At 59.8% G+C, this 11,310-nt stretch overlaps 1 protein-coding gene across 1 annotated transcript in view; it reads left to right on the top strand.

The window, feature by feature from the left end:
* Nucleotides 1–11,310, top strand: part of SMARCD3 (SWI/SNF related, matrix associated, actin dependent regulator of chromatin, subfamily d, member 3) — an 87,158-nt gene that overhangs the window by 39,477 nt on the left and 36,371 nt on the right. The window contains exons 2-4 of the mRNA XM_015426709.1: nucleotides 4,028–4,257; nucleotides 7,080–7,122; nucleotides 10,149–10,271. Of these exons, the coding sequence (XP_015282195.1) occupies nucleotides 4,028–4,257; nucleotides 7,080–7,122; nucleotides 10,149–10,271 (396 nt within the window). The remainder of the gene's footprint in view (nucleotides 1–4,027; nucleotides 4,258–7,079; nucleotides 7,123–10,148; nucleotides 10,272–11,310) is intronic.

The following is an 11,310-nucleotide window of genomic DNA, read 5'->3' as shown; positions in this document are numbered from 1 at the left end:
TGAGTCGGCCCCCTCGGTCTGTCTGTGGGTCAGTCCTGCCTGGCAGCAGAGCTCCAGGGTTGCAGACAGAGCGTCTTCCCCGTCAGCTCCACCCCGACCCCTTTTCCACTGGAGACGTCACCAGAGACTGACCTGGGGAGTTTCTGCACGCAGAGCAGGGGTTCTGCTGCTGATCCACAGCCTTCCCCAAGCCCCCGGTTGACTTTTGCAATGGGGGAAACTACTTGGGGGGGTGGGGTGGACACGATCCCTCTCTCCTGCCAAGGGAAGCCCACCTGGTTCCCTGCAGAGCAGGGAGGGTGGCTGCAGGACAACCGGGCGGGATATCCTCAAGCTCGATATCACGTTTTTAACGCGCTCTTCCTCCGAGAAGCTCAGGCTGGCTCACGTGGTTCTGTGCTTCTGTATCTTATCTCATGGCACCCCAGTGTGAGGGAGGTTACACGCACGCACACGCACACACACACACACCCAGTGATTGTCCCAAGGTCTCCCTGGCCCAACTCTCTAACCACTATATCGTATCCTAATTTAGTTTCCGTTGTGGTGGCGACTGCAGCAAACAGTATTTTCCCGTTCCTGTTGCATCTCCTCCATGTCTCCCAGCAAAGAATGTCCGGGTTGTGTCCATCTTGGCACCCGCATTCTCTTAGAGGGACTCTCGGCCAAGCGCTTTGTGGATAAGGCTGTTCCTGTTTGCTCCAGCGTAGCCATCTCCTTTGCTGCCGCCGTTGGGGCACTGGATAGCTCCAGCGTGTCTGCTTAGCCTGTTTGGAAAGAAGCCTTTCCAGTTGTCCAACCTGGGAATGTAAACAAGATCCTGTGAGAATGGCTGACCACTTTTGCCTTTGACCCTTGCCCTTTCTGGGCCGCTGGATGTCCAAGACTGTTAATGCCTCACTGAGAAAGGAAGCAATCCATACCTGAAGCCCTGGAGGAGGCCCACGTCAGGCTGCCCCTAAAGAAAGCTTTCCCCACACTTGGGGGAGTGGCTGAAGCGTGTGATGGTGACCCAGCACCAGAGCTCCCTGGATGAGAAGATCATCTCGATCCTTTTCAGTCTAGTCTCTGGTTTGGAACTGAAACGGCTTTGATGACTCTGCAACAGGACGTGAACACGGGATGCATCTCTGCTGTTTCTGGACCTCTCTGGATTTGGATCCGATGGTATTCTTCAGGATCACTTAGCTGGGATGGCCATGGCTCCGTGGTAGAGCCTCTGCTGGGTATGCAGAAAATCTAGGTTCAGTTCCCAGCCTTTCCAGCTAAAGGGATCAGGGGGTAGGAAATGTGAAAGACCTCCACTCAAGACCCAGTATGAGCAGACAGTACAAACCTTGATGGACCAACGGTCTGATGAAGTGTAAAGCAGCTTCCTGTGTGTTCATTGACGGTGGTGCCCTAGAGTGGTTTTGATCTTCTCTGAGAGAGGGAAGGCGGCATCAGTAACGAAGCTCTGCCGCACTCTGCCCCACACGGTCTCTGGTTGTTGGGCTCCATCTTGTTCCCTCTGCCCATTAACAGCACTGGGAGGTGTGGGGCCTGGGCGTCTGTAGAAGATGGCACCCAGTGGCTCCACGCTTCCTCTCCGTCTGACCCTGGAGGTGTGTTTGAAGTGCTGATTCAGTTTCTGAGGTCCACGATGAGTTTTGTGGGAGTGAACGCACGGAAACTTAATCCAGATGTGACGGAGGTATGGTTGGGCAGGGAAGCGTCCTGGTCAGAGATTGGATGTTCTGCCTGTTTTGGATGGGGTTGTGCTCCTCCCGAAGACTCCACCTCAAACGTGGGTTAGGGTGTTCCTGGACCCGGCACAGCTTGTGGATGTCCCAGGTGGTGGCATTGGCAAGTGGTGTTTTCGGATGGCTTGCCAGTTGCACCTTTTTCTCAACACAAAGGACCCGACCACAGTCTGATGTGCTGAGCTGCTTTTGGAAAGTGGAAACTGCAGCTGGTTCAGAATGTGGCTGGTAGATTATTGGCAGCCTCTTGCCCAAGAGGGTCGGATTAACGGACAGGGGCAAACCACTTGGAGCACGATTCAGGTGGGTAGCCATGTTGGTCTGAAGCAGCACAGCAGAACAAAGTTTGAGTCTGGTGGCAGGTTTAAGACCAGCAAAGTTTTGCTCAACGTATAAGCACTTTGTCAGGCACAATTTCCACTTGGAGCATGTTAGTGCACCTGTGAAACAGCTGCCCTGTTTTCTGAGCCTTTTTGGTGGTAGCACCAAAGTCATGCAACATTAACGTGTCCTGTTCCCTGATGTCATTCAGGAAGTGGGTGAAAACTGGTTTGTTTCACCAGGCTTTTGTTAAACATATTTTTGGCTAGGAAAGTGTGGTATACTATTGTTTACTTATCCATTTGTTTAATAATGTATCAACCCACCTTACTTCAAAAAAACTGTAACTCAAGGCAATTGCCAAAATAAAAAATCAGTAAAAACAGCTTAAAGCAATAAATAACAGTGTCCTGGGAACAGCCTGCCAAATACAAAAATCAAGCAGTTCTACCCTCTGAATGGCAACTGCCCAATGAGACTCTAAATCTGCCCCTGCCCAGGTATTTCGGCTCCCAAAGTCCTCCCGAGTGACCATTTCTTGCCTCTCCCACGTGACCTTCCTCCCCTCATCTTGGGAGGCCTTTCCGCAAGACTGGGGGGGGGGGGCTGCTACTGAAAACGCCCCCGGACGGTCCATGGCAGATTATCCCAAAGTGTGGGGGGGGCGTCGAGAGACAGACAATGAGGGGAGGTGCTGAGCAGAGTTGGCCCCCGAGAGTCTGTGACACCCGTCTTAGCACAGAGTCGCCCCACAGGCTGCAGTGGCCTTAGACTGGAGGGCCTCCGTGTTGGTGGTCCTTCAGGTTTGCGGGTTCCAGGCTACAAAAGGCTTTACCATACCTTTGGGGGTGTGGGATTGCCCCCAGAAGGTACTTTTTCCCACCATAGAGAACGATGGAGGGGATAGGGGCAACCTGTTTTGGGGCTGGTAGAATTGGACCCCCTAGTCCAATGTTCTTCAAACTTTGTTGGTATCTTGGGGAGAGGCTCCAGCAGCTACCCTGCGAGTTTGGAGCCTCTCCCTCAAACCCTGTCCCCTACAGCCCCTAGAATATACCCTATGTTTTTGCCATTGACCTCAATGGCCCATAGGATATAATGGGGCCGAATTGCTGCCGAAATTCGGCAGCAATTCGGCGGCAAGCCAATTCAGATCAGAGAATCTGAATCAGCCTGCAGCAGTCCGAAAGGGGTCCCTATTCAGCAGCACAGATCAGTGTGGTGAGGTCAGCTGTCTACACGGCTGTTCTTTTCACTTGGCGGTTTTCTTGCAATTTGTCTGGGCGTCCTCATTTTCCATTATTGTCTTCTTCTGTTTTCCTTGTTATTCCTCTATGCTTGCTCAAAGTATCTTTGATGCAATCTGAGAAACGATGAAGAAACCATTGAAAGACAGCAAGTGGCAGACGCCCCCCCCCATGTGACAAGGCCGAGGGTGTGGTGGTTTTGTTGCTGGACTTTGGAAGCCTGTGAGGACCTGCTGGGGAAATGGTGGGGCGCGAGTCTTTCCAGTGAATAAACGCAGTCCCCCTTTGACATGGCCAGAAGCAGCTCCAGGTCTCTGAGTGGACGTAGGAGACAAGGTTCCTGCCCTGTGTTTTGGCCTCGAGCTCTTCAAGGCTGGTGGTGGGCTGGGGAGATGCTACCTGGATCTTACTCGCCCTGGCAACTTGCCGCTTCCTTTTGGTATGTTCACTTTTACCTTGGGGCTGGGCCCAGAGTGGCATATGCTGAAGATCAGCTCCGGTGCCCCTGCTGGATCCCACCTCTTGGCCCCTCTGTCCAGCCTGGGCTCTCCCCATGCTCCAGGCCAGCCTTTCCATGGCCCCACTGCATGGTCTGGAACCTGCCTGGGGGCTTCCGCTGGGCCTTGGGAGGCCACTGCTTTGTGACTCTTCAGCCCGAGGGCTGGAAGGGTGTTAATTTCTCTCTCTCTCTCCTTCCCTCCCCCTCTTCCCCTCCAGCGTCCTGGGATGCCATCCGGTGCTCGAATGCCCCATCAGGGGGCTCCCATGGGTCCCCCAGGCCCACCCTATGTGGGGAGCCCCTCCGTGCGCCCTGGGATCCCCCAGGCGGTGATGGAACCGGCACGCAAGCGGGCAGCCCCGCAGCAGGCGCAGCAGCAGGCGGCGCAGCAACAGGCGCAACAGCAGGCGCAGCAGCCCACCCAGGCCACACAGAGCCGGCCCAGAAGGTGAGCGTGTGGCAGGGAGGGAAGGAGGCAGGCAGGAGGCGGCAGTGTGGAGCTGTGGGGCAGGAGGGGGGTGGGGGTGGTGGCCACCCTTTGGGCTTGCAGGTCCTTGCCTGGTGTGTGTGTGTGTGTGTGTTTGTGGTTCTTTTTCGGGCCCCATGTTTGGCTTTCTTGGGACATCCCAACCTGTGCACGTCACCTCTGCATTTCGGCTGCAGTATCTAATCCGTGTTGCCCTCTTGGGAGGGGTGTTCTCATTCCTGCACAGTTCAGCAGCCCTTGATAACAGTGTTTCGTGTTTCAGGATTTCTGTCCTGAAAATTCTGTCCTCCAGCCCTGTGGGCTGGCTTTTCTCCCAAGCAGGGTCCCCGGGCAGCTCCCCAGCCTGCAGTGTTTGTATCTGCAAAGTGCAATCCAAGCGAGCAAAGCCAGGAGTCCACTCCCTGGTCCGGTCCCAGGTCCACCTGGCTGGCTGGCTTCAGGCCGCGGGCCCGGAGTCTGTGGTGTCCCAGGCGCTGGCCATGCCGAGGTCTCGATCCTTGCAGCGGGAGGGTGCTGGGAGATGAGCCCTGCTTCCCAACCCCTGGCAGAGGTGCTCCCCTCCCTCACCAGGAGTGCTGGCCTGGCATTGCTCCCTCCCCACAGATGCCCTCTGGCAGCACAGGAGATGCCCCTGGCACGGCCGTGCCAGGGGCTACATAAGGGCAGTGTGGCTCGGGGAAGAAGCGGTGGTGGTGGTGGTGGTGATGGTGGTGGTGGTGGTGGGTACTCCTTCCCTTCCCTTGCCGGGAAAGCATGCCCGTTGTCAGGAGTGGGGCTCAGGGAGCTCCAGAAGGGCCTGCCCCCTTGGCCGCAGGGCAGCTGTGCTTCTGCTCTGGCAGCGGAGACTCAGGGTGGGCACCCTGTTGAGAGGTGGGGGCCTCTGGGCGGCAGCCGGTGGCCTGTGGGCCTCAGGCAGGCCCAGTGGAGCCGAGGTTGGTCCCGGCGGCTCTCCCAGAAGAAGCAGGACCCTCCCCCTCTGCGTCCTGTGGGGCACCTGCGGCACGCACCCATGGCTGTGTCCCTGTCGGCGTGTGTCAGGTGGAGAGGGGGACAGACGGATGGGCAGATAGGCAGGCCGCTCGGCCGCTGTCTCAGGAGCACGGAGGGAAGCTGTCGGGCTGATCACCGCTGGCGTTTCGTCTCCAGAGAGCCCCTCCCTGGGCCCGGACAAAAGGGCCACGGAACATATTCGTGCGGAGCCGGCGGGGCCTGCGGTGGTGAGCGCCTCTGACTGGGAAGGGGGAGGCTGCGTTCAGATCCAGCCCCCGCCGTGAAGCTGGCTGGGTGGTCTTTGGCCAGCCACTCCCTGCCAGGGTTTCCAGGCCCAGGAAGGGAAGTTCTGGGAGTTTGGGAGGGGTCTCAGGAGAGCGGAGGCCCCCCCCCCAGGGCCTGACACCATCCATCTGCTCTCCAGAGCACGTCTTTTCTCCAGAGGGGAACTGACCTCTGTCCTCTGGAGCCCGGTGGTCATTCCAGTGGGTCGACCAGGCCCCACCGGGAGGTTGGCACCCCCTGCTCCCTCTTAGCCTCGTCGGCCTCACAGGAGTGCGGTGGGGGTACCGCGGAGGACGAGGCAGCCCCCTGCTGCCCTGAGGTGCTTGAAGGAAGGGCAGGATAAAGACACAAGCCCGTCCGTCCGTCCGTCGAGCCCCTGCTGAGAGCCCGCTGGCTTGAGGCCCAGCCTGCTGGGTGTGAGACCCTGGCCGGTGTGCTCTCCGGAGGGCCGTGCTGGCCAAGGGTTCCCGTCCTCCCAGGGCCAGGGGCTCTCCGGAGTGCCTGCTGCAGGGTGCCGGGGACGCCAGGCCCTCCTTTCCCCTGCCAGCCCGGCTCGCTCTGGCATTTGCAGGCCCCCTCCCAGGCCGCCCTGCAGAATGGCGGGCCAGCCCTGGGGAGAAGGAGGGAGGGAGGGGGGAGCGTGGTGGCGAGGCTGCCTCCCTCCAGGCCCACGGCCCACCGGTGGAAGCGTTTCTGTTTCGGGAGGCTTTTGCCGGCGGATAAATACGGCCTGCTCTGCCGGATCTGCTTGCTGAGGCTCGCTTAGATTGTCCTTCCAGATGCCTGTGAGGTAGTGCTTGTGGTGAACTGGGGCAGTGTGAGTGTCGCCCCGAACGCTCTTGGAGGGAGGGGACAGCCGAGGACCCCCCCGCGGCCAGCAGAGAAAGAGACGCTGGAGCAACCTGGGTGGCTCCTACGGGGCGGGCAGGCAGGCGCCTGATTGGGGCCGAGAGGGTGGAGCAGGCCCGGGCAGGGCTTCCCTTCTGCCCCCAGATGTCCTGGTTTCCCAGTGAGGAGCCAAGCCAGGCCGCCCGTGGAGTTCCTGGGGAAGGCTTTCCTTCACCTGCTCTGCCAGCTGGCCCGGCCCTCAGCCCGGCTGTCCTTGGTCACGACAAGAAATGCCCATGGCTCTGGGTCGGCCCAGAAGTCGCTGCCAGGATCTGGCCTGTGCCCCCAGATGGCAGCTGGGCTGTGTGCCGCGTCTGGAGCCGGAGGGCGGCCCGGGGGGAGGGGAGGGGGCCCCCACCCTCCCTGCAGATCCCTGCCGTGCTCTGGGTCCTGGTCCCTCTTGGGCCTCGACTGAGGGGCCCCTCGGCTTGGGGTGCGCGTGCACCAGCTCTCCCCCGAGGGTCTGGGTTCAAGGGCCCGCAGCTGTCTTTGGTGGTCCGTCTCTTGAGGCGAGGAGGGTCTGGCACGGCAGAGAGAGGCCGGGATCGCTGAGCAGCAGGCCGTCTTCCGCCTCCACCCTGTGGTCATAACCTGTGTTTTTTCCTTTAAAAACTATACAGTGCCAAGAGGAGGAAAATGGCTGACAAAATCCTCCCTCAGAGGGTGAGTGGCGCTCCATTTCTGTCTTTGTTGGGCTCTCCTCATCTGATCAGGCGGGCTCTGCTCCGAGCTTCGAACCGGCCTCTGAAACGTGGCTGCCGCCGCCGCCGCTATGGAAGAGGCCGTAGGGCCCCGGGGGGCGGGGGGGCGGTGAGCGGTGAGTACAGGGCAGGGGCGGGGAGGCAGTCTGGCCAGATTGGTCCCCCCCCCCTCTTTTGTGTCTAGCCGAGCACATGGGGGCACAGGTGGGCCGCGCATGTGCCCCCGTGCGCCCCCCCCCCCGGACACTCTTCCAGCCCACCTGCGCTGGCACCAAAGGGACCGAAAAGCAGCTCATTTGGGCAAAGCGGCCTCTGGTGCCCCCCTTCTGCCGCTCCGGCCTCCCTCGTGTTCCTGGGCCAGAGGGTGGCTGCGTTTCTGGGGCTCGGCCTGGCCTGGCCTGGCCTGGGCCACTCCTGGCTGCTGCTCAGTCCTCGGAGCCGGCAGCTGCCTCAGACCGGCCCCCTCCTCCTAACAGCTGCGCCTGCTCCTCCCTGGTGGGCGCGCGTCCCACAATCTCTCGCCCTCCCTCCCTCCCTCTTTCTCTGCGTTGTCGTCGTGTGACAGGCAGTTTTTTGTGGCGGTTGACATCAGCTGCTGTCCATCCTGCCTGTGGCAGCCTTGTTGGTGTCTGAAGGCTGCCCCCGCCGATCCCCCCCCCGCCCCGCCCTGTGCTGAGTTCTTAGCCCTGGCACCAGCCCTGCTCTGGGCGATGTGCTCTGGCACTTGGGGCCAATTGCCCCCAGCTGGGCAGAACGGTGCTCTTGACTTTTTCCTTTCTTTGGCTCCTGAAATTGCTAGGAGCTGAACAGCAAGTAAAAATGCCCCCCGCCAGCAGGCCTCCAGAGTGCGGGCCCAGCGTTCCAGTCAGGGTTGGGCCGGCCGAAGAGATGCCGCTTCGGGGCCCTCAGAAACCCAGAGGGAGAGTCCCCCAGAGGGAGTGGGGCAGCCACACCTTCACCTGTTGTCTCGTTCAACAGTTTTTATCTCTCTGAAAGACACCTGGAGCACCCAGTTTGGTTGAGAGGGCAGGACAGGAAGGTGTGAAATAAGGACAGGTAGAGAAATGGCCACGGGGGCCTGTGGGGCAAAGGCCCCAAGGAAGAGTGCAGGGAGAAGAGAGAGGGGGGCCATGGGTGAGTCTCCCCCTCCGGCTAGCCTGCCTGTCAGGGATGTTGTGTGGAGAAAATGGTAAATGTCACAGAGGTGGAGAAAAGCTGGGAATGAGCGCATGATGGGCTCTGGCTGCCCCCCCCCCACCATCAGAAGGGAGGGGTGCGACAGCCAAAAATGGTGCTTCCTGGGTGGTGGCCCCATGGCTGCAGATGGGATTGTTTTGTAGCTTTGATAGCCGCTGCTTTGAGTCTGCTGTGAAGAGGACGTGGCCGATGAATAAATATATGAAGTAGTGATGTACACAGAAGCAATGGATGGGCCATAGATGAGACAACCCCCCCCCCCCCCCGCTCTCAAGGGAGCGGGACGGACCCGGGGCCTGGCTTGGCAGAGGAGAGAGCTCCCTGGGTCTGCACGAAAGGACCTGGAGATCCTTGCAAAGGAGCAGAGTAGCCACAGCAGACCGAAGGAGTCGGGACACGTCACGCTGGTCAGCAGAACGAAGAGGGGAGCCCCCCGGGCGGCCCTCCCTTCCAGGGAACTGGGAGAGGGCCAGAGGTGCACATTCCCTCAGAGCCCAGCGGTTGTTCCCAGGCAGGTGGGTTGGGGGGGGGGGGGGGCACCCTGCCCCGGAAGCCCCCCCCCCCCCCCCTGGGGAGCTGCTCTCTGCCCCTCTGCACCAGCCTGGGAAACCGGCGGGTGGGGTGACCGAAGCACAGAATCACACGGAGTTGGGAGGGGCCACCCAGGCCACCTAGTCCGACACCCCCCTGCTCAATGCAGGGTCAGCCTAGAGCAGTGGTGGCGAACCTATGGCACGGGGGCCAGAGGTGGCACTCAGAGCCCTCTCTGTGGGCACGCGTGCCATCGCCCCAACCAGACCCAGACCATCATTAAAGTGTCGAATTCTCTGCCAAATAATTTTAAGTCAATGAAAGCGTTTGGGATTGCTTTCCTTACTATGTTTGGATCATCTTAAGTTAATGTATGAGTTGTTTTTTCTAAAGTAAAATCTCAGTATTCAGGTTGAATTGCCGTGTTGGCACCTTGCAATAAATAAGTGGGTTTTGGGTCGCAGTTTGGGCCCTCGGGTCTCTAAAAGGTTCGCCATCACTGGCCTAGAGCCTCCCTGACAAGAAGTGTTTGTCCAGCCACTGCTTAAAGACTGCCAGGCAGGGGGAGGCTCACCCCTTCCTGAGGCAGGTGGTCCCGCTGTGGCACAACTCTTACTTAGTCAAAAAGCTTTCCCTAATGTCCAGCTGGTACCTCCCCCCCCTTCATTTAAACCCATCACATTGCGAGTCCTCCTCTCCTCTGCTGCCCAGAGGAACAGCTCCCGGCCCTCCTCTTAAGGGGCAGCCTTTGAAATACTCCCAAGAGAGGCATATCGTGTGTGTCCCCCCCCCCAACCTCCTCTCCTCCAGACTGGCCATTCTCAAGGCCCTCAGCCTTTCCTCGTGAGAGACCCTTTCTCCCCAGTTGCTGGATGAAGCCCCCCCCCCCCCCCCGGTAACTGCTAATTAACTTTGGGAAATGCTGGGGTCCCTGGTCACGCACACACTGAGGCTGCCCACCCCCACCCCACCCCGTGGGGATTCTTCCCTGTGGAGGATGTTTGGATAGGGTGCACTGGGGGCGGGGGACTGAGTTCCCACACAGCGTCCTCGTGGGGCTCTGGGGGCTCTCTCAGTCCAGATGGGCCAGTGTGGGACGTGGAAGGGTCTTTCCCAGTTCTACAGTGGAAGCCTTTCTGAAGACCCTGAAGATGCCAGAGGTGGGGCCCTGTGGGGCTCTTTTGGGTCACCACTGGGCGCTCTGCCGCTGTGAGGGGCGGCCTTCCCCTCGTGGCCAGCGATGCTTTGCTTCCTTCCCAGATCCGGGAGCTGGTCCCTGAGTCCCAGGCCTACATGGACCTCCTGGCCTTTGAGCGCAAACTGGATCAGACCATCATGCGGAAGCGAGTGGACATCCAGGAGGCCCTGAAGAGACCCATGAAAGTAGGTGCTCCCCTGCCGGCGGCGGGGCCACGCGTGGGCGGCAGGATCCCCTTTGCTTGTCCCCAAGCGGTGCGTTTCTGTGGCGAGGCCTCTGCGTGTCCCTCCTCGCCCTGCAGGCCTTGGCCCCATCGGTGTGGTGTCTGGGGCTGGCCAGGGCAGACCTCTCCCTTGGTGGGAAGGGCTCATCTTAAGGGGCTTAATAGGTTTACCCGCAGGAAGAGAGCTGGGAGACCAACTGCGCAGACGGTTAGGTGTGTGCAGCGTAGATCGTCCTGTGGCAGCAATGTCCATACAGCAGATTCCGGTGCTCTTTGGGAGGGGGAAGTACAGCGGTGGGTCCAGGCTAGGGAGAAAAGGAAGGGTGCGGAGAACCATAAGAGCTCGGCATCCTTCCAGCCTGAGACCCATCCCGAAGGATGGTGGCAGCGGGGCTCAGATTAAGAACCCCCCTCCGACATTGGTGCTGTGCAATGCCAGGTCCATCAATAATAAGACCATGGTCCTACGGGACTTTATTATAGAACAACAGGTGGACCTGGCCTGCGTGACCGAGACCTGGGTGCGGAGCGGGGAGACCGTAGCTCTCTCCCAGCTTGCCCCGCCCGGGTTCTCGGTCCTACACCAATCAAGGAACAGGGGGCGGGGGGGAGGAGTGGCGATATTTGTGCGAGAGGTTTGCTCCTTCAGGGCGCTCCCAGCTGCGGAAATCGCGGGCATAGAATGTGTCGGCCTGGTGCTGGAGGCGGGGGAGAGTTTGGCGATCTGGCTGGTGTATCGACCATCTAACGCACCGGCCAGTAGCCTGCCGTCCCTACTGGAGGCTGTAGCAGGCTGGGCGTTGGAGCACCCTCGGCTTTTAGTCTTGGGTGACTTCAACGTCCATGCTGATGACGCGGCCTCGAGTCGGGCTACGGACCTGGTGGCATCCATAGCGTCGCTGGGACTCTCCCAACTAATATCGGGTCCCACGCATCAGGCCGGGCACACGCTCAATTTGGTCTTCGCGGCGGGGAGTATGGTGGACCGGATTACCACAATT

Source organism: Gekko japonicus, unplaced genomic scaffold (genome assembly GCF_001447785.1).
Source record: "Gekko japonicus isolate JY-2015 unplaced genomic scaffold, Gekko_japonicus_V1.1 scaffold2912, whole genome shotgun sequence".
NCBI lineage: Eukaryota > Metazoa > Chordata > Lepidosauria > Squamata > Gekkonidae > Gekko > Gekko japonicus.
Note: the sequence above shows the minus strand (reverse complement) of the source record. Positions and strands in the feature narration are given on the sequence as shown.